General features: G+C 37.5%; 1 protein-coding gene across 13 annotated transcripts in view; it reads right to left on the bottom strand.

Annotated features, from left to right (window-relative positions):
- Fhit (fragile histidine triad diadenosine triphosphatase) overlaps positions 1 to 24,120 on the bottom strand; it is a 1,420,772-nt gene that overhangs the window by 281,808 nt on the left and 1,114,844 nt on the right. For all 13 annotated transcript variants that reach the window (XM_048801196.1, XM_048801195.1, XM_048801197.1 and 10 more), the window contains 2 exons: positions 4,299 to 4,444; positions 2,032 to 2,061 (listed from right to left, as the gene is read on the bottom strand). In XM_048801196.1, the coding sequence (XP_048657153.1) occupies positions 2,032 to 2,061; positions 4,299 to 4,444 (176 nt within the window). The remainder of the gene's footprint in view (positions 1 to 2,031; positions 2,062 to 4,298; positions 4,445 to 24,120) is intronic.

Genomic DNA, 24,120 nt, shown 5'->3' on the forward strand with positions numbered 1-24,120 from the left:
TATGGCATTATGTAAAAATGTGGATGTGTAACTGATGTGATTCTGCAATCTGTATTTGGGGTAAAAATTGGAGTTCATAACCCACTTGAATCTAATGTATGAAATATGATATGTCAAGAGCTTTGTAATGTTTTGAACAACCAATAAAAAAAAAAGAATGAACCATCACAATTTCCATCAAAGCTAATAAAATCATGAGGAGATTTTGGTCAGATAACTGGAACATCAAAAAGTTGTTGCTATTGGAGTCATGAGAGTCTATAGCTATGGCTCTCAGCCTAGTTAGACACAATGCTTATTTTTATCAAATGTGTTTTATTTTAATCAAGACATCATCCAAACTCCATAAATTCACCCTTTTAAAGGTTGCAATTCAGTGGGGTTTATTATACTCAGTGTTGTACAAGCACCACTAATTCCACAACATTTTCATTACCACCAAAAGAGACCTATACCAATTTGTACTCATCCCCAATTCACTCTTCCCCTCAGTCCCTGGAAGCCACTAATATACTTTCTGTCTCTATTTGAACCTGTTTGTATAGCAAATATTTTAACACCCCTTTCAGAATTCTGAAATATAATGTTGAGATCATATAACCTATCTATTCATATAAATTTCAGTTATGCTCAATATATGTGTATTACCAATCTGTGCAATCCACTGAATGTGATTTGTGCATTCTTCCACGATTAGCTATACCCCTACACTCTCACTTTCAGTGGCTAAAGCAATTCTATCAGACAGATATTGCATAAAGCATCTCATCCAGTGTGACTGGAATACACATTTGAATACTGAGTTTTTGAAACTCTGGTAACCAGGTTTAAACATTTGTATTTTGTATTTCAAGAATAGGTTTCACTAAGAAGCCACTGGTATTATATCCCGTTTTAGAGTCTGCACATTTGGGATTCTGTCATGGAGGGAGGCAGAAGTATTGATGCAAGCTGAATGTCCCCTCTGTCCCTATGAGAACATCATGTGTCTAAAGCAATGCAGGAGTGACTAAGAATTTGGTGGCACATTTGGTGGCAGTTCCTTTGAGACATTAACTCCTCAAAGGCACTTCCCAGACATTCTATTTTAAAACTTCCACAGTATATATGTTAAACATTAAAGTGATATACAAACTAAGATGAAAAAGGAACCATGTTCATTTGGTGTAGTTTGGTGCCAAACATTATGCTGCCTAGTCCCAGCCAGCCTTGGAGTCATAAAACCTTTTACAAAGCATAACATTAGCATAGTAGTCTGATTTGCCTCAATTTTTTTAGCAAAAACAAGAAAAAGCAAAAATAGCCTTTTCTATATAGGACTTAGGCATAGGACTTAACTCCATAGAAATTTGCATTTGTATGAAAGTAGCTGAAACTCAGCTTCACAATCAGCCAGGAGTTTAGTCTTTTTACTATGGAGTCAGATACTATCCTAATAAATCCTCCTTTCCTCTCTAGCACACTTAAAGACCAATTTTTGAGCTCCACTGGTTTGAACTTTGGTATTTAAGTACCTAAGGAGGAAAGGAATAGGTGTGGGGGTGCAGAGAACAGTGTAAGCACTGCCAGCAGGGAAGGAAGCCACCTGGGGCCACCGCCACCTTGTTCTTCCGCTCAAGAACATGAAGAAAAGGCAGAGTGTGTGAAGAACTAAAAGCACGTCAAAGGTGCCCCGGGCTTACCGTGGAACACACGCAGTCCACGCGGAGCTGATGTGCTTTGTTTATGCAATCCCTGCCAAGAAACCATGGACTTCAGTTTCTGGTTTTGGACTCCTTGATTTAGTTGCTGTTTTAGCTTTTGCACAGTAATAATTTTACTACAAAAAGGTAAATGTCTTGTAAACTAATGGGAAACATACTGTTTGGCACAGTTTATAATGTCAGGATTTATGGCTCCAACACTGAGGGTCTCTCTGACCTCGAAGATAACATAATGAAATAGCAATGTGCTGCAGATGACTCGTTGTGATTTTTTATTAGTTCCCATAATTGCCCCTTATTAATTTGTATGCACATAATAAGCACTCACCTTCACAGTCTGTCCGGCTTCGGGGCCATCCTGGAAGAAGGGGAAGAAAAAAAAAAACCAGCAGAGGTGAGAACAGATAGATGGTATCTCATGCTTATTCAGAAATATCACCCGTTAATAATTTAGATCCAATTTCATTGTGTGTTAATTTATAGCATTCTCATGGGGACCATTTGATTCCAATGTGTGGGACCAGACAGTTCTCCATTTCCGCCCGAGAGTAAGTGAGAAGTTATGTATAAAAATGACATAAATTATCCAGTAAGCCAACCCCCTTGCTGCTTTTCATGCTCTTTGCTCTTGGCAATGGTTTTAATTGCATTAAAAGAAGGTTGAAAATGTTTGGGGAGGTGAAGTATCACACCTTTTGGTTATCTTTAAATCAGATGTGGTTTAATTAATGCCTGATTACTTTAAGTCTCTCCTCAGGAAATCTGCTGTAATCATAATCCATTAAGCAAGAATATGGGGTGTTTTGTGGGGGAGGAGTCCTTTCTGGCTATTCTGACCTTGGGGAAGAAAATGAGAGTGTTCATTGTAGCAGGATTCTTTTTCCCCATCCTGGTTCTCTCTCCCAGCTTCTGATGTCCAACAAAACTACTGTCTTGATTGAAAACCAGCAGACCTACCTGATCACCAGAGCACAGCACAAGAAACTCATTGTCTACAATGAGACTATACAAAATGGAACAACCATGGCTTGGCTAATTCTGTCTCCCTCTATAAACCTGATGATTGGTGGGAGAATTCCTGCCCTGATGTGACCAGAAGCATACCTATGTCCATCAGTGCTTTCCAAACCCAGAGTCACAACATATTAGTGGGACATGAAGTCAATTTAATACATTGCAACCAATATGAAGAAATAAAGAGAGCACAGAGTGATAGGACAGAGACTTTTAGAATGCACAGAATGATAAGCACTGTTTCGAGAAACTCTCTTGTTTTTAGCGCCTATATAGCTGTATGTATGGGGAATAATATATGTAATCATGAAATAAATAAATATATATATATATATATATATCTACTGTGGGTTATAGTTAAAAAAGTAAGTTTGACAACACTTACAGTATGAAAATACTGTAAGGGATATATCATTTGTTATAGAATTCACTTTCTGTTAAACCATGTTAAATAAGCAGCGCTGGTATTTCCTATAATCATGAATTTTCCTCTGTTATTTCACTGAACACTTACAGATGTTTTCACCCATTTTACTTGGTCTTTCTGGAAACCAAGTTTACAACATAAGCTTGATAAACCCACCTTGAGCTGAAGTACCTTGCCCAAAGGTGACTTAAATGGTTTATCATACAACAGACACACACATATGCACAATATTTGGGGGGAACTTTAGATACTATCAGTTCAAACAAACAGCATTTTTTCCCCTAAGAAGCACAGGAACATTTTTAGTCAAAGGCTTTAATAGTTCTCTGTGAAAATCTATGGCAGAGAGCTAAGGAGGTAAACATGCAGTTTAACTAAAAGTCTGAGGACAGAGTCTCCATATTTTGGAAGAATCAGATGCCTTCTAGAGGGCAGGTTTCAAAATATTAAATTTCAGAGTCACAAAGGACTTTGTGTATGCACTAATACATCAGCCCTCTCCTTATTTGATCTGAAGAGGCTCATGGTACCTTACTACTGATTCACTCACCTCCCAGCTGTTAACTCATTATGGACTTCCTCCTTCAAACCTGAGAAGTACTGATTCAACTTCTGCCTAAAGCTCTCCTGTGATTGGGGATCTCTTTGGGTATGGTGTGGGTGGGCCATACCCAATCAATCAATCTAGCATGTACCAATATGTCATCAATCAGTTGAGCTTGCATTGAAGGCAGGAAAACATAAAAGACAAGCCTTATGAGGACAAGGTTCAACCCAACTTGCTTATCACTGCTCCCTGGAAACTAGAACAGGGCTCAGGTCAGGCAGTGCTCACAACATTTACCATGGCAAGAAAATACCAGTTCCAATATAAGCTCTGGAATATCTTAATGCGCATTACATCCTTTGTCCATTACTCCCATCTGCTTTGCAAACAGTGGTACAGGCACTGCCCCTAATAACATTCCACAGTCCATCTTGAGGCCAATGGACTATAGAGTTGCCCTGGATTAGTAATATAATTTTGTGTCATTATGTAAATGGAGAAAACCAGAGCTGCCTTCCTGGTGGGATGTCATGCTGGAGGTAGAAAGCCCAATACTAGCACTTAAAGAGGAAGAAAAAAGTCAATTTTGAGCAACCTGTATACTCACCTGCATGGAAAAAGTCAGAGAGGTCCCCTGGAAATGCTTCTCCACCACTGTCCCGACTCTCTGGGTCACTTGAAACAAATCGGCCACTTCATCAGGATGCAGATCTTGGAAGCGCTCCACTGGCCGCAGTGGGCACACGAGAACATCTGTAGCAAGGTCCGTTAAGGCACACCAGGCTTGCTTTGGGTGGTGTTCTTACCGAGCAGCTTATACCCACAGCATTGCATCCCCCCTTGACCCAGGGCCAGAACATTCAAAGACTAAGGAATGAAGAAACAAATATTTACCAGCGACTGCACACCAAAGAGTGCAAAGAGAGCTTAAAAACATGGTTAGTTATACTTCAAAGGAGAAGCTGTGGTGCACAGAAGAAATTTCTTTTAAGAGAAGGAACATTAGGGTACAGAGTGATTCTGGTGCTTGCTGAGATAATTATACCAGGAGGCAAGATCTATTCTGGACTATTATCTCCTGACCCCTATTCTAAACCTCTGTCCTCTCCAGCAGCCAAAGGCACTATGTTGCAGAAATAAGTGGAATATCCAGGAGCTTTCTCTAGGTAGAACATCGTGATTAAAATTTTAATGTTAAGTTTTGTTTTAGAGAAATAACAGAAATACATAATGAACTTCTGAGGGGAGCCGATTTTATTTTGAAAGGTGGGTAGACATTCTGAAAATGTACAGTGAGCTTCATCTACAACTAACAGATGTCCCATATTATTAAGCCATTTATGATTTAATCAGACCGATGATTATTCAGAGTCTAAAAAGGCATTTGACTGTCATGTATATTTAAAAAAAACAAAATTTTTTAAAAAGTGAAACACTTCTATATAAAAAAAAGTCCACAGGGCCTCCTAATCACTATAAAGTAACCACATTACAATGCTATTACGATGATTTGACTTAGGATTTCTTGACTTTATGATGGTATGAAAGCGTATCCATATAACCACCATTTCTCACTTTCGGTGTAGTTTTAAATACATTACATGAAATCAATACTTTCTTATAAAATAGGATTTATGATCTCATGAAAATAGAAGGGTGATTAGTAGAGTGGGGGGAGGGAGGACAGAAGGGAAAGGGGAAGAAGTGGGGAGTGAGGTTGATCAGATTATGATATGTGCATGTACGACTATTTCAAAATGCATTCCAATTATATATGTCCAATTAAAAATAAATAAATACGTAGAAGGAAGACCAACACAATAGAGGAAGAGGCTGGGGGAGGGAGGTGAGGAGGGTCAGAGGAAGTACTGGTATGTATTTATGAATATGTCAAACTGAACCCCACTATTATATATAACTATAATGCACTATTATGTATAACTATGATACACTTTTATTTTACTTAAGATCAAAACATTTTTATAAAAAGATATTTGAGGGTAAATCATAAAAAAAGTTGTCTGTTCATACAAAAGAAACCATCTTAATGCATTCTGTAAGCCAGACAAGGCAACATATTTACATTATTGATCTGAGTTATAACAAAAAGAATGTAAGTTTAATCACTTCTCAGTAGCAAACTAATATTCACTATTACACCATCAATAACCTTTCAGTTCCTTTTTCTATTTGAATTCATGACATACATATGTCCACACATGTATATGCAAACATATGTATGTGTCTCTGTCTGTATATACGTACAGATGTTGCTAAACTTATGATGGGGTTACACCCCAATAAGTCCATTGTAAGCTGAAAATATCCTAAACTGAAAATATCATGTAATAAATGCAGTTCATATACCTAACCTATTGAATGCCATAGTTGAGGCTAGCCTGTCTTAAATGCACTTAGAATGCATATTTGCCTACAGTAGGGCAAAATCACTCAACACAAAGTCTATTGTAAAAGAGAACACTGAATATTTCATGTCACTAATAGAATACTTGCTAAATGAAAGAAAAAAACAGAGTGGTTGTGTGGGTTGGCTTACACACTACTGTAAGCTGAAAAATTGTTAAGTCAAACCATCGTAAGAAGCGGTTGTCTGTGTGAACACACATATTAATATTTGTTTAATTTCCAGATACCAGAAGGAGAAAAGAAGCACTCCTGGACTTGTTTTCTGTTCCTTTCTTTTTCCTTTTTTCCCTGTTGTTTTAAGAAAGCATGCTGCTGCCTGGAGCTAAGCAAGAACAGGGCCTCATAAAACCACAATCATACAATTGCTGGCCTCACCAGAATATCAAGCGCTTTAACCCATCACACTATTGGTAGAACTTGGGACCCAGGGGAAATGCACTCAGCTCAGCTGGGCAGGCCAGATTTCCATAAGGTGGAGTAGTGGGGAGAGAAAGGAGGGGGAAACTGATTCTTTAGCTCATAATCAGGAAATTCACATCAACAGTAAACTAGGAAAAGAGGCATTTGTTAAATCTGAGTTCATTTTTTAAGAGAAGAGAAGGGAGGCCTTCACCCACAGGGCATCTGATACTTAAAAAGATAATTATCCTTCTTTAGCAGGGTTGCTTTATTATCATGGGTCAATGAACCGTTTAGAAATGAAGAATTTCCTTTCATTTCCTTTTAGCAGATTGCTAGCCTCCACTCCCTCTCTGAGTTACTTTTTCTTTGTTAAAAGGGACTCAAAGCCATCTTCCTCCTCCCTGCTTTCCTTCACACCCTCTCTTTGTCCCTGACTGCACCAAACCACAGCCAGATGACAACCAGGCAAGCTTCCAACAATAGCCATAATTGCTGGGTTAGGCTCTGTCCCTGCACAGCAACCAGGTGGAGGAAGGGACAACATTTTACTTAAAACAATTGCTACTGTGAAAACTGGTGATTCTAATGTCAATTTAGTAATATCAGAAATAACCATTTTTTTTCTTCAATGCCATACACACACAAAAAAAAAATCTTTTTTATTTCTACTTGCCTGATGTGAAGACCTGGCTTGATATAAAGTTAGTGGCTCAAGATATTTTAAGAATTAAGTAAAAGTACCTGAATTTGCCACATGCTTTGTCCTTGGTTTACCCATCCCAGAGTCAAATTCACATTTATTACTTTCATTGACCATTAATAGTAGTCCTCTGTATCACAAAAAACATTCAACAGCCTCAATGCACTTTCATTTAGGTGAATACTCTGCACCAACAATTTTGTACAACATTGTCCTGACACATATATTCCTTACAATCTAACCCTTTGTTAAGAGTCACCTTATTTGCATATAATACACATTTTTATGTGCAAACGATAATTAGATGAAATAAAAAGAACTTCAGGGGTGTTTACTTGACATGTGTTACTGTTGTGTGATCATCATCTTTGTTTGGTTGGTGCCCAGAGAATGGGCAAGTAGACAACTCAACATGGAAGTGACCACAACAGGTAGGCTCCTCGGGACTTGCCCACAGGGGTTACATTGGTCTAGAGTCACTCAGAGTCAGGCTCTGGAGCTCATGCAAGCAGCTGAGCTGGCCAGCAGCAGACACAGTATCCAACACCCTCCCTGGGGCCCAATGAGGAGGAGTCTCAAAAAGCAAGGATCAATCATCTTCTCTCAGATGCTTTAAACCCAGAGCAGAAAAGAGCCTGTGCCACAGGCCTCATTCTGCCTGCTGCCCACCTGCCTCCCAAACCTCCCCGTTATCCTGTTTTCCTTTGCACACTTTGCACCAGCCATGTCTGCCTTCCTTCTGTTCCTCAAACACACTAGGTTCCTTCCTAGTGTGGAATCCTTTGTTGGGGCTGATTTCTCTGTCCAGAATTCCATTCCTTTTTATTCAGATTCCAATTCCAATGACACTCCTCAGAGAAATAGTCTATGATCACAATGTAAATGACTCCCCAGTTACTCGCTCATACAATTCTCTGATAACCCTTCCCAGAGCCAGGCTGCTAGTTTGGGGTTGGCAATTACATAGTCAAATGAACCATCTCCACAAGAGGACACACTTTGTCTTTTTTTTTTTTTCTTTTTAATTCTTTCATCAGTGCCTAGAACACCAGAGACACGTAGGAATACTTACTACTGGAAGAGTGAATAAATGATAAACCAAGTGCTCCTATCAGCCACCTCTGAATACTAAGATCCCAACAATACTGAGATATGAATTTTCCATCACACACAAAATTGGAATTATCTGCAATTTTTCTTTCTAATTCAAAGATGTTTATCCTTAATATGTGACCGGTTTGAACGAATGCTGGATATGAACTGAGAGATCTAAATTTATTTTTAATGAAAACTAATCTCATATGAGCTTAAAGGAGGTATAAATATAAAGGCAAAATTCTTTCTTAAGATGCTTTTATAATTAGAAGAAGTGGCTTTGAGAAGTGTTTCTGTTCAGAGTCTCAGATAAACTATTTATATAAATGTTGCTTTATACTGTGACTAAGGGATGTAGTTAGCTTACTTAGTTTATGTATTTATTTACTTATTTATTCATTTACTTTTGATACTGAGGATTAAACCCAGGGCACATAACCACTGAGCCAAGCCCCTAGCCCTTTTTCATATTTTTATTTAGCAACAGGATCTCGCTGAGTTGCTCAGAATCTCACTAAGTTACTGAGGCTGGCTTTAAACTCCTCCTGCCTCGCCCTCCCTAGCCACTGGGATTACAGGTGTATGCCACCAGACCCAGCTCAACTTATTTATTTAATGAACATTGGGCATCAGGTGAATGTGGGCACCTTTAGGCTTTGAGAGTAACAGAGGAGACTAAGAGGTTGCTCCTGTCTGCTCAGTCCAGGAGATGTTTCTGTACAATGGGAAGCACACAGGTAAGCAGAGAAGGGGTGTAGCAGAGCAGAGAGGAGCACCCCGTGCAGTGGAGGCCTGCAGCTCCTAGAAAGCAAAGGGTAGACACAGGGAAGCTCTGAGCGGAACAGATTACCCTGCAGGTAGCTGAAACTACAAACAGATCATGGAAGACTTACAGCAGGTCAGAGAACATTTTCTGTGAAGGAAAAGGTGGTAAATCTTTTAGGTTTCATGGGTTATATGCCTAAGTAGCCACAGTAGCAAATACAAAAACTAATAAGCATGGAACATTCCAGTAAACCCTCATTCACAGAAAGAGGAAGCAGGCCAGTTAGTTCATAGGCCTCGTAGTGCCAACACTTGGTTTGGAGGGATCACATTTGAAAGAGGTAATGAAAGGAAACTGGAAATATGAGGGAGCCTATTCTCTTATCCCGAGCTGAAGACTGTGATGCTATCTTAAAATGGCATCCTGAACCCAAAACATTATACTATCCTTAAAATTTTTAGTTTCTAAGAAAAAGACCCATGCCAGGCAGCCCATTTTAATGACCCTGTGGAGCACTTCTGATGCTTTTCAGAATTAATCATAACAACCAGAAAACATGCTGTGGTGTTGACATCACACAGATAAATCTCGAGTATTTCTCTCCAACACAAATGCAAGAATTTCTGTCATCTGTAGTTGGAAAAACAAAACATATAATCTTCAAATGCATTAGAGCAAAGCAGTGTGCTACTCACAGAATCACCTAAGAATAAAAGTATTTCTCAATATATGTGCATAAACTTTTAGAAGAAAACAGTATTGCCTGAAGATGGTGGGTATCATTTGCTACATTTTGCTTCTAGAGAAACAACACAGAGAAAGCAAATTAATTTTGAAGAACAACAGACAGTTCTTGTAATTCTGCTGCCACTGTTTATATGCCAATTGTTTTAAGATAATATCACAGATGTAGTATAATTTAATTTGGAGACTCTTAAGCCTTGTTAATGGGTAAATCCTGTATTATACATAGGCTAGCAAGACACACATTAGGTTCTATTTGCATAAGGTTAATGCCTCTGTTAAGATTTCTTAGATGAAATGCACATAACCATCAAAGAACCAAACTAAACTGAATTTCATATATGTTCATACATGTTTATCTGGTATTCATATATAAAGAGGTAAGCAAGATGAGATCTGGTCTCTTTCAATGTTCTAAAGTAAGGATTTCCATTTAGCAAATATATTTTTAAAGGAAAAGAAGAGTGGTAGTTACAATTTAGTTCTGTCCATTGAAAAAATTTCTCATTGCAGAGGAAAAACAAAGAAGACCTCTTAAGAGCAAATGAGATTTAAGCTGAATTTTACAAATGAGAGAGTAATTCAACCAGTGAGCTGGGCATCAGCCTCCTCATCCATTCAACCCACAACTTGAGCCTCTTCTCAGTCCAGGGTTTGTGCTAGGGACTTAGGAAGCCAAGATGAATAGGATAGAGCAGTTGACCTTGAAGAGTTCACACTCTAATGTCCCAAACTGTCATGCAGTGCAAACAGATCATTACAGTACAGACAGGAGTGCTACAGATAGAAATCAGTTTAGAAAACTGTGGGAGCACAGAGGAGGCCCGATCTAACTCAATCTTAGGGTATTAGATAAACTTCTTTGTCTCATTTTGTATTTCAGTTTTCTAAAGTAGGAACAATTTCTCCAAATTTGGACCAAAGCCCATCCTTCAAAATGGTCTTGCTACTTAAGAACGGTCTCAAACCAAGTTGCTGGGCAGTTGTCCCATAGCTGAAATCACTGTTTCATTTATACATGTGCATTTATTTCCTGAATCTTCACAACAAACCCATAAAATATTATTATAACCCTCACTATGCAGATGAGACAATGACAGCATCAAGTAAGAAACTTGCCAGAGTAGAACACCCAAAGTGAGATTAAAACCAGAACTCACCTCAAGTCTGATTCGAAGGCCTACAATGTGAATGATAGTGATGGCACACTTTTTATAGCTTTCATGCCTGAGTCTTTGCCTTGACTCTTATTAAAAGTATGCCTTGTGTTCCCAAATCCTTCTGTTCCTGGAAGAGACCAGAGGATTTGTGAAATATGAAGATGCAGAGGAAAACCACTAAAGGTTTGAGGAACACCTCACCTTGGATAAAGAAAGCAGGTGATATGTACCTTCCCTCAGTGCACTGAGGCCTCAGCACAGGGCAGCAAGCATGCCCTCATCCTTCCAGAGGACCACACAAATAAGAAAAACCTCATGCACCAGGGGTTGAGTTGGAGACAGTAAGGAGGGACGCAGACTCCACATTTTGACCCTTTCCCTCCTTGACATTGGGTTTCTTCAAGGTAACTTTGGCTCTTAGTTGCCAAACTCCTGAGGAGGATTAGATACTGTAGTCAAGGCCAGTGGATCAGGTCGTAAGACACAGTGAACCCCTTTGCATCTTGGACAGTCTAGTGATTGAGAATCACTGACTTTCTCACATCATCATTTACATCACCAGAGACTGACCATAAAGATCACTCCCATCCTATACATCTGTAGGTAATATGACTCTGACCCTCTTCTTATCAAGAGTAGCTGCCCATTTTCCCTCCCCTTGAATCTGGGCTGGCTCTGAAATTTCCACGGAGGAAGAGTCATTGTTTGGTTCTCTAGTTAAAACTTAAGAGATCTTGCAATTTGTGATTTTTGCCTTCTTGGAACTCTGTGACCTACACACTATGAGAAAGCCTAGCTAGCCTACTGGCAAGTAAGACACAACATGGAAAAAAAACAGAGTATCTGAGCTGATGCCCAGCACCCAGATCCCTTGGCCCCAGACAGCCATTGACTGACTTCAAATTCCTGTCTCTATTGTCGATTACTGCATGAAACACTGCCCCCGTACAGATCAAAACAACGCTGCAGTGTTCAGCTATCATGAGTCTGTGCATGGTTTTTGTTGTGGGTCTTACCTGGGCTCATTTATGAAACTGTTTTTTCAGCTGGAAGGCAGGCTGAATCCACAGGGCTCTTCACTGTACCTGCTGTTTCATCTCAGATAGATGGAGAATCTCTAGAATTTTCCACTATTGGACAAAGAAAATCACAAGCCAACCCAGGTTTAAGGTAGGGAAATTAATTCCATCTCCTAATGGAAGCAGAAAAATCACATTGAAAAGGAGTATGGACAGAGTAGGCATTTTGCATGGGGGTCATTATGATAATGATCTACCATGGTTGGTAACTCTGAAAAAAGTTTCTGGGCACTTTGTAAAAATGAACAGGTGCCCAGGGCGTCTTAACTGTCCTATTAAGTATATGAAGCCACGACAATTTAGAGTTGAGATGAATCTTAAACATTACCTACTCCACTATTATCATTATTTGATGAAAATAATAGGGTTAGAAATGTTAATTTGCTCAAAGTCACATAGTTAGGAGCACAAATGGAATTGAAACAGAAGCTGTTCAGTTTCCCAGACCAAAGCTCTTTCTATTGCACACAAGAGACCAAAATGCTACCTCAGATATTGTCTTCCCATGCTAAACTGTGGCAGACATCAATGAGCAATAACGGAATTCTCTCCTTGAATTGGCAGAGTCCCAGAGTTCTTGTCAACAACAAGCTCTGGGCAGTCACCACCAATCAGAGTGGGCATGGAATGTGCCTGTGGCCTCCTCTACTGACCCACAGAAACAATCACATAGGCCTGGCAGAGTCACGAACAAAATGAAACACTGCAAATGAGAATCTCTGCCCGATGACATCAAACTTCCATTATGTTGTTACATTTTTTATTCAAAATAAATTTGATAAGTTTAAAATTTGTTCGAGGATAATTGGTGATTTAAAAAAAATTAAAGCATTTCCAGAACAAATATGAACTATTTAAATTCAAAGTCGTGACAGAAATGGAAATGTACTGATTCAGATGATTGATTAAATATGACAGAATATTATTCTCAGAATCACTCAGACTTGCCCACATTTATTTTTCATCTATTCTAGGGACTCAGAACACAAAAGTCACCAAAATAAATCAAATCATCAAAATATCATTGATTTTGATGAGGCTTATTAGCATGTGTATATATGAATATGGAGTGAAGCAGTATCAAATAATGAGAATTAGTCATTCTTCTGAACTAATGAAAAAAAGAACATATTTATTTCTATTCCAGATCTGTATGCAGTTTAATGACAAGAAATTTTCTAGTGTGTATTTCAGACTTTTGCAGACCTTGTATAATTCTTCATTTGTTCTAATAAACACTCAGTAGTCCTTGCAATTTTGGGTGGGCGTAACCAGGGATTGAACTCAGAGGCACTTAACCACTGAGCTACATCCCCAGCCCTTTTTATTTTTTATTTTGAGACAGGGTCTCACTGAGTTGTTTAGTGCCTCGCTTTTGCTGAGGCTGGCTTCCAACTCTGAATCCTCCTGCCTCAGCCTCCCCAGCCACTGTGATTGCAGGCATGCGCCAATGTGCCCAGCACAAATAACCCTAATGTCACTTCAAAAAAACAACAGAATGAACTGTGAGCTCTTTTTTGAAGATTCTATTTATTTTATTTAAATAGCACAGTAACAGAACTTTGGATCAAAGTAGGTAGCATCCCCAAAAGTAATCTCTTCTTTACATTGCGGGCATTTGAGTGAATTTTTACTAGAGAAAAAGTAGAAATACTAGCCAAAGAATTGAGAAATACAATTCTGAAAAAGCATTTTAACATACCTATTTTAGAAACTCAATGAGAGATTTATCATCCATATGCTTAAATGGCATGGATGTAATTTGAAGTACATTTGATTTCTAGAACATGATAAATTCCAGAACAATAATTAGGATAATGATAGTACTCTGCTTATAGTTGGATCTCAGGCAATTATCTCATAAATTTCTACTATTTTATATTTTTTTTTCCTGGGGAATCCTTAACAGCAAAGATAGGGGCTAGTTCTTGGTCATCCAGGAGAAGACAAGCTACCCTTGAACTTTCTGCACTGATTTGGATGCCCAAAGGAGACAATCACATTCACAGAAATAGACAGGGGACTCCCAAAGAAAATAAATGACATAGCAGTGTGTAGCATGGTAATGTTCTGGTAGAGTCTCTGGTTTGAATTTCACATATTTTTGGCCACTTTTTCATGGCAAAGGAATCCTATATTGTTTGATGTACTAGCATCACATCGAGGAAAACTGTGCTTATATCAAACTACACAGGTGCAGAAGAAGTAAACCCAAAGGAAAGGAAACAACCTACATAATCTTTGTTGCCTACAATATCCTAGTGATAATCAGCAACACTAGGTAGGTAATATCACTCCCTTCATTTCTCCAGATTTAGAAGTTGAGGCCAAAAAGGTTTAACTACATGTCCAAGGTCAAATACCGTGGAAGTGAAAATCCTGGCTGGGGTCATGCAGTATAATTGCCCAAGGTGTTTGGGTGCCTCCCAAGCAATAAAAGTCTTTGTGAATAAATTGCAGTGTTTCCTACAGTGATATGGCAGGAAATTAGTTCCATGAGATATTATTAGATATTCTACAGAAAAAAAATATTCTACAGGAAAAAAAATAAACCTCTAACAGTCAAAAAGGGAGAAACGCTGAATGCAATTGAAATAAGAGAACTATTATTTCACTACTCATCAGAATATTTAATATGCTAATGTGCATCCTGACTTTCCAAAAGAAAATACACTAAGCAGTATTACTCAAATGTGTATGATTATAAAGATATTTTATTACTGTCATCATCATCATCATTATTTGAAGAACACTGTCTAGGATAAATGCTCCAGAGGATCTTCTGTGAATCCTGAACCTACAACAGAGGTACCTAAAGAAGTTTTCTTTTTTTTAAACAAAAGTTGAGTAAATAGCTTGTAAATCACATAGGCAAAAAAAAAAAGAGAGAGAGAGAGAGGACATTATGATATACGAAATATGTAAGAAGTTGAGCATTACAATATAGCACATAGGATACCACAGTCATTAGTGCTGTGTGCCAAATACTTCAGGTTATTATTGCCACATCTGGGCACAGGATCAGATTCTGCCTTCTAAATCCTCGTAGTTATGTGAACCTTAAGGAATTCATCATTTTGTCAAGCAAAAATGATGGATGCCACTTCCAGGCCAGAGTCCCTAACTACCAGGATGAGACCCCAAAGGTTACTTTCTTTCTCTAAGAGAAGCAGCAATGTTGTGTCATGGTGGCTGCCCTGGCAATCTAAGTTGGCGGGGGGCTCTGGTCATCCCAGTCACAGTGACTAGAGCAAGTTTATTACTAACTAGGTTTTACCTCTTTTGCTGAATGTCAACCAAACTTGGATTGCTTAGAATCAGAATGGTAAAGAGGTTTCTGAGGCCCTGATAGGGATCAGGAGGGAAGAAGAGGGGAATTTATTAGTTTGGGCTGACATGAGGGAGGGAAGAATATTAGCATTTGTGCCAAGTATCTGCCATTCTTCAATTATAAAGCAATAAAACTATTTTTTTCAAGGACTCCCTCTCCCCCTTTTTTAATGATGTAGAAGTCATTTATGGGTCTTGCAATGTCTCTGGATAACCATTATGAAAATCTATTATTATTGTTATTGTCCTAGAGATAGACAGAGGTGTCTGGGATTTAGATAATTCTGGTTAGGAGAGTACCGAAAAGGAAAATTAACTGTCACTCAAAAGTGTCTGTCCATGATGTATAAACACAGGAATGGGAACACACTAATAAGAAAATGTTATGAGAATACTCTCGGGAGTTAAGACTTGGAGCTGTGTTGCAATAACAGAAGTAAAACACACTTAGCAGCTGAAAAAATATTTAAGAATCATACCCATTGAGGAATTTTATAACTACAGATAATATGCTCTAGTTCAAAAATAATCTTAAAACCTCTGCAAAAACATTTTTAGTCTAGAATAGATCAGAAAGTAAGGCTAAAGATTCGTAATTCATCGGAGATCATCTAGGAAAACACATGCAACATAAATAATTCCCTAGCAATACTGTGTACATACTTCAACTTCACCACTGTAAATAAAAAGAGGATGTCTTAAGCTTCTATGTTCACAGGGTGGCCAGAGTGAACTGGGGCCCAGACTCACAAGAGAACTAGGACTCTTTCAAGGGTAAACTCCATCAGGTTCTAAAAAGCAGAAGTATTCCAACTTTCAGTTTGCTCATTTAGGTTTGCTTTAGGTTACTCTTGGATTTTCAACAAGACTATGGAGCAACACAGACATTACACTTCAGAGACCATGTGAAGACAGAGTAGCCAAACTATCAATGTGGGAGAAGAAAAATAGAAAATGAAAAGCCAAAAGAAAAGAAGAAGTTTAAAAGGCAGGGGTGGGAGAATATATCCAACAGATAAAATGTTCTTGGAAGACAAGAAAGGTCCCTCACAGACACTCAACTAACATTTTTGGTACCACATACAGAGCTCCACATCAGTAGACCTTCAATAAATATTTTGTGAAAGAATAAATGACATGTTGCTTTATCAGTTTAATCTTGGAAATAATTCTTTCTCATGAGTAATTTCTTCAAAATGTTCTAGAAACTGGTTTCTTAAGAGAACTGAGACCCAGTCCATACTCAGCTTTCTTAAATGGAAATAAATAATGGAAATGCATTTAGCCCTTAAAAATAAACCCGAGTTCTAAATTTCTAATGTAAAGCAGCCACCTTAAGGCATAGAAAAAATAAAAATAAATACAAATCGTCCTTTCCTTCACACACCAAAGGTCAAGGTTCATGCCTTTTAAATGAAAAACCTGTGGGTCATTAACTCAAGAAAACACCGAAAAATCTGAAGATAATGTTGTTCCCTGCTTTTTAATAACGTGACAATCATTAATACTGATAGAAAAATGCTATATTTAAGAAATCATAAAAGAACCTTAATTATGTTAATTTGACTTTCTCATAGAATCTGAATTAACACCCACCTTCCATCAAAATATGATAGCAATTCCATCAAAATATGATAGCAATCCAAAATATGATGACGTGAGACTACTTCATTGTAAGAGTTATTCAACAAGTATTTAATGAATGAGCTTGTGAAGGAATTACTGATGAAGATCCATAAAGCCAAAATTTTGGAGAAAAGGATAAAGCCAACACACTTTATGGAACCTGTATCATTTTCATGTATTCACTCAATAAATATTTATTAATTAATAGTATACTCACTGCCAGGTACTGTGTAGGTTGCTATGGATATAGAACAACCAGGTATATTACATAAATTTTTATGTAAAAAAAATGTACTAGCAAAGGTGTACTGTATTCTAGCAGATAAATAGAGAAAAGGCAAGAAACACATATAAATGTAGTAACTCTTACAAAAGTGACAAGGAGAAGAGAAAGAAAAGATTCAACAATGCAATGCAAAGAATATTCCAAGCCAGACTGCAAAGCCTGGAATGAGTCTGGCCCAGCTAGCTGGAATGTCAAGAAATAGCACAAATCTCAGTGAGCCTTGGTCAGTGGTCTGGCTTTACTCGTCATGCGTGTGGAAGCTGCTGAAGCATTTAACACAGTGGGAAGTAGAGGGCTATGACAGAATCTGAGATATCTTTTAGAAAAACCACTCTAAATACTGTGTGGAGAGATTCAAGCAAAGCAAGGATAGAAGGTGACCAGGGATGTCTCTGCTGAAGACGACGCAAGACATGCAAAACAGCCCTGGACTACGGTGGTGGCAATGGGCACGGAGAATTTGAAACACAATTTTGAAGTATAAGTAACAAGACTTACTGATGTGGGCAAAGGAGAGAGGGGAATGCAAGAGGACTCCAGGGTTCTGGCTTGAGAAGGTGAATGGAGAGTGATGGAATTTAAGAGATAAGGTGGGAAGGAAAAACGACCTCACGTAGCTCACCTTAGGACATCTTTCCTTCTTCCTTTTACAGATTTTTTTTTTTTTTTTTTTTTTTTTACAGAAGTAACTTAAAGAGACTTTCTTAACCTGGGTCACAGATGTGCTCCCAGGACTTCTATCAGTCTTCATTGTTTTCCTTTTGTAGAAATTTCTACAGCTTCCAGAAATTTCTGAAGTTTTCTCCAGATCTCAACTAAGAATTAATGATTTAAAATAGCGCCTTCCCCCGAAAACAACAAAATTTCAAGCCACAGGTGTGGGTCAATGGCAGAGCAAGTGCTTCTCAGGTATGAGGCCCTGGGTTCAATTCCAAACACCAAAAAAAATTAAAATTAAAATTAAAAAAATACAAAATAAGAATGATAAAAAGTAGGATCAGACTTTTTATTTTTCATTTTGACTCAGAATTTAATAGAACCACTACTGAAAAAAAAAATTTACTCTGAGCAATGTACTCTATTCATGAGGATGAATTCTCCACAAAAGACAAACAAAAGATTTTTTAAATGGCATAACACTTAAAGTCATTTTAATCTGATTCAACAGTGAACAATCTAAGACACGTCTCTTCCAACAAAAGACAGCTGGACACATAAAAAATGATTGTGTGATCCATTCAAAATTAAAGAATAGAATAAATCATTTACAATAAAAATGCAGAAATTCATATCAGAAAGGAAAAAAAAAGTGAAAACTCTCAGCACTAAGTGATTTCCAAATGTTTCCAAAACAGGAAGCAAAAGACAGCAAATGTCACTATAGAAGCTTCTCATATAGAATAAGTTAATCAGGCATCCTCAAATAACAAAGCTGCAATTCATCATTAAAACAAAACAAACAAACAAACAAAAATCAGCAATGAACCACACTGCCAGAGTGTCAAGAAGGCAGACATTTTCAGGATAGTGACTTCTGTGCAAACAGCTCAGCATTATCTCTAAACTTTCAAGGTCTGTAAAGGGGCAAATTTATGTTGTTGTTATTTTTACCTGCTTAAACTTGAAATAAAGTTAAGTGCTTATGACAGAAGAGGCTTTGATATCTTTAAAACAATAGCAGTAGGAGAATCTAGGGTTTCAATCCAAAAAATTCCCCTTCCAACTTGCATTTTCTCCTTTAGCTTAGGATCCTGTTTCTAAAGTTGGATTCATGTCTGCACTATAATTAGGGTTTTAGAGTGGTTTAACCCCCTTACTCCCCAGGAAAGTAGACAATGCTTAAATCACTGTCCCCATTGCTAAAACAAGTGTCATGAGTTTCTTATTGATGACTAGATGCTTTTCCAGGAGATTTCAAACTCAAACAATATTCCACAAAGTAAAGATATTCCAATATCATTAATGATACTCTATGGGAAAACACAAAGGTTCTACCCAGAATCTCATCTAGTTTCATTTAGGCTGTGAAAAAAAAAAACAAAAACCAATTTGAATTGGAAGGGATAGTATTTGGCATTTTCAATGATACAGGCAGCCCTAGTTCCATAATAATTAAGCTAATATAAATCAGTATTTATAGAGCAATACTGACTAATGACACTTTCTGCAGTGACAGAAATGAATGTTCTTCATTCTGCCTTGTCTGAGATAGTGGCTATTAGTAACGTGTGGCTATTGAACACTCAGCATGTGCCTCATATGACCAATAACTGAATTTAAATCGCATTTTAATTCATTTACAATTTAATACTTGAATTTAAACTTTAAATCTTTATTTTACAAGCTCATAATTACTTGTAGATAGTAGCTATTGTATCAGAGAGTGCAAATAGAGGCCAGGAATGTATGGCATCAGGGAATATTGGGAACTGGAGCAAACTGAAAAACACCTGCCCAGAGGTGGGCCACCACTGCTTAGTTATTTGTTTCCAAAGAAACTGGAAATCTGGATTGCTACAGGTAATACTTATTTCACATTCATGTACATGGCATGAATTTCAGCTACCACCATTTAATCATATCAATTACCCAACATCATGGTTCAAATTTCAGTTACCATGGCATACTAAAAAAGTAACTGTATCAAGTACAAACTCCACCACTAGCTCTTCTTCAGTCCACAGGCCAGAAAGTAGGTAACAGATGTGCATGATGACCAATAAGCAATCACAATCCTCTTGCAAAGCTTGTCAATGATTGGTGTCAGGGCATCTGGTATTCTGTCTGACACAGCCATCAAAGTATGTGATTATCTTAACCCCTGATCTCCTGTGGGTGGACCAACATGCAATTTCACCAAAATAGATGATCAGAAGAGAGGACGGGCCCACCAATATGAAAGTGCAACAAAAAATAAAAAAAAAAAATAAAAAGTGCCAAATCTGGGAGTGAACTTTGAATTGAACACAAATGGAACTTGTAGACGAAATAGCCGCCATTGGGAATGTGGTCTGTGAGACTATTCAAGAGATCCAGAGGAATTGAATGAAGCCAAACTTTCTGAAATAAATGATCAAAGCGGTTATGTTGAAAAGGAAGAAGATGTAGCAGAGGTAGTGATGCCAACAAAAAGTATCACATTTAAAAAAAAAACTTCATATTTCACAACACTGAAAGCACAAAGGATGAAATGTTGGAAGGGGACCCAAACTTGAAAGGCATATGACAATGAACCAAGGCATAGAAAAGATGCTCAATCTGGATCTTCAGTGGCAGGATGAGCAAAAGGTGGCAAGCACGGTTCCAACTATACTTGCTGAATATTTTCAAAGAAAAAAAAGCCCTTCAATGGTCAATGCTTCTAATGTTTATTATAGGGTACTAAGTAAGTATTGGCCTTACTCCCCCCCGCCCCCCGCCATTTTCCTTAGACTATTAGGACAGTGGGAGAGATTTAAAGTTTTAACAAAAAAACTTTCCCCAATGATTATTAAGTTTACTTCGCATGGTTTCAGTTTGAACGGTCAGTTCTAGTGTCCCACACTGCTGTACAAGGTGACCACCCCCTGTATTTTAAATTTGTTAAAAATACTGGGTGGCACAAATTTAAAACCTATGCAAGTATTAGTGTCATACTCAATGTATATTCCCATAATAATAGGTGAGAGGATGCATGAAAAAAATTAAAAAGCTAAGAAAGAGTGCAAATGGCTTTAAAGCACATATTTATCCAATACTCTCTACAAGGACATACCTATTGCTGTTTGCTCCAGAATTCTCCCCAAAACCTGTCCGCAAAAATAAAGTCAACATTTTTCCCCCTGAATACCTTGGTTGAGAACTGCATGCTGCCAAACCTCCTGACATCTGAAAGCACCATGAAACCTGGCTGTTAGGCATTTACGTTTTTTCACCAAACGTTTTTCTGCATATCACAATATGACTGGATATGACTGGAGGGTGATTACATAATGGGTAGCATCAACACTATGCATGCTCCATATTCCATATGGATGATGCATAACAAGCAAAGTTCCTGCCAAAATCCTTGTTTTGAAACAACACAGAGGATACGCAGAAAGCCCTAACCATCCCTTATAATGTACCACTATCTCTTTCTCTAGTGCATTACTACTCCAAAATCTCTTTAACAACAGAGGCCATGTCTCACCCAGGCCTAGATCCAAAGCCAGCACATGGAGCCCAGGATGGGTCTCAACACAGATGTCACCTCTGAGCAGATTTGTCCAGCATATTTAAAGCAACCCTTCTTTCATTACCCGTCATTCCCTTCATTGCCTTTTCCAAATTCTGGAACATAAGTACTCATATTTATGTTTCCTCATTTCCCATCTAGAATTCAAACTGAAATGAGAGCCAGAATCAGGAACATCTGGTTCACAACCATTTCCCTTATCCTGGACAAAGTATTCACTGATAGATGGGGAGAGGTGGTTGGATGGTTTGAATAAATGAAACTGTGTACTTAAATTTAAAAACACCTGCTTAAATGAGTTACTATTTGAATGAATGCCTGCTGAAATGAATTAGTTTGACTAATAAAAGAATTGAAAGTATTATTGAGGTTTTTTTTGAAAAAATGAATTTCATTTAGTAGAAAAAAGAAAAATGGCCATTATTCTCCAAGGTAATAGTTCATACACACAAATATGATCCTTTCTTGGTATATTCCTTTTCCTAAGTTTTACCCTCAGATAAATCTAAATTTGAGAAATCTTCCCGTGGGCGAGCCCACCATTTTCTCAACAACAAGATGGAGGAGTTTCTAGCGCAGTAGCGTGTGTGAAAACAGCTTGGGAGCTTTTATTGAGAATAAGCTCAAGATGAGTCAACAGAGAAGTGTTGTTTCCACAAAACACATTTTATCTCAGACTGTGAATTCGAGTCTGGCATTAAGTTGAGGGAGGTGATTTCTCATTCTGATCTTGTTGGCAAGGCCATTTGTACAGTCTTCTGTCAACTTGGGGAGGCACCAGGGACAGCCTATGCCACATTCAAAAAAGGGAATCAGTATGGCTGAGGAAAAGGAAGAAAAAAAAAAAAAGATGATAAAGGAACATGGGCCAGACTTCCAGTCACAGCAATGAAAAGACTGTTGTTTGGGAAGATGCAGGCTAGCCCACTAGGAGATGGCAGACCAGAGTTTGAATCCATCATATGGGCTGTGGAGTGACCCCATTCTGGATTAAATTCCATTTCTATCAGTTTTTAGCTATTTGACTCTGGACAGATGACCTCTGTGAGTATCAGTTACCTTATTTGCAAAATAGGTATTCTTTATTTTATTGAACTGTACCTTCATGGTAACTAAACAAGACCACTAATAAAATATTCTTGAAAGAATTTGAGCTCTATAAGTGAAAGGAATAACAGATTTACCAAAAAAAAAATACGTACAAAATTTCAAATCCCTAACAAAATGATGAATTCATACAAATTATTAATAGAGAATTTAGGGCATAAGTCAGGGGTTCTTAACCTGGAGTTCCCACAGACACTTAGTGGAAGGTTCATGTATAAAAGGAGAAAATATTAACACAAATGGGGATAAAGGTGCATATTTGTTTTTAACTAACTCCAAAGTGATACTGTACATCTCCTTAAGTCACAAATGCAGGCAAAAAATTACAGTAATAACCGCAGTACCTATGGTTCTACTCAGCATAAATCACAGATAATTTTTAAATATATAAAAAGATAATTTGATAGTTGTTGCAGATGTCTTTAAAAATCATTTATTACACAATTACTTATCATTACTATTACAAAATTATAGTAGTTATTATATCTGATACTGGTTCTTATTTAATCTTCAGTAAAGAAGTGCACATTTCATTATTTGTAAATTTGCTCTTCAATACTGTGAGAAGTTATTCAATATCCTATCAAGTGCCTTTGTGTTTACATATACTTAATTGTCCTAATTTTAAAACATTTTTCAGAGAAGAACCATAGAGGCTTTGCCAACAATCTACAAAGACCCACTTAATTTTTTTTTTTTTTTCAGAATACCCACTTTAGGTAAAGTTTGATGGAGAATTTTACAATGGAGGATCAAGCTGTCAGTACCGAATTCCACATATCCATTTCAGGACCATGCGAGGGGGTCATCCAGATGCTGTGACTCCCTGCACAATGTGATGTGAAGCACAGAGCACTACTGCAAATGCTTGTATCTGAAAATAATATTTGGCCCCAACTGTCTGATTCGAATTTTCACAATGACGGAAATGCTCTACATTTATATTTCCCAATACGATAGCCACTAGATGCATTTGACATGTGGCTAGAACAAGATGACAATCGAATTTTCAAATTTCACTTGATTTTAATTAATTTATATTTTAAACAGTCACATATGGATAGCTTTTAGACTATTAGATTGGCCATCTTAGAACTTATTTTTTGTCAAACATAAAAAGGTAGAGAAACAAGTTAGATAACACCAGGGGGAACAATAAAGTCTACAGGACAACAGAAAAAAAAGTTAAAAAAAAAGATATGACAAAATGGGATTAAAAGAATAGTATAATAAAAATAATCAAACAGAGTGTGCGGATCTTGTTTAAATCCTGACATCATGATATAAAGTAAATACCAATAATATCAATAAATTACTGTTAATCTTAGTAGGTGTGATAATAGTATTAAAGTAACATCAGGGAATTTCTGTTTTCTTCAAAAGACTCAAACTGATGTGTGTAGAGTTGAAATAAAACTATTTCTAAGAATCACCTTAAAATATTTTAGCAAACACAGCAATGAAGCAAGCATAGCAAAATCTGGGTTACAA

The sequence above is a fragment of the Marmota marmota genome, unplaced genomic scaffold (assembly GCF_001458135.2).
Source record: "Marmota marmota marmota unplaced genomic scaffold, marMar, whole genome shotgun sequence".
Taxonomy (NCBI): Eukaryota; Metazoa; Chordata; class Mammalia; order Rodentia; family Sciuridae; genus Marmota; species Marmota marmota.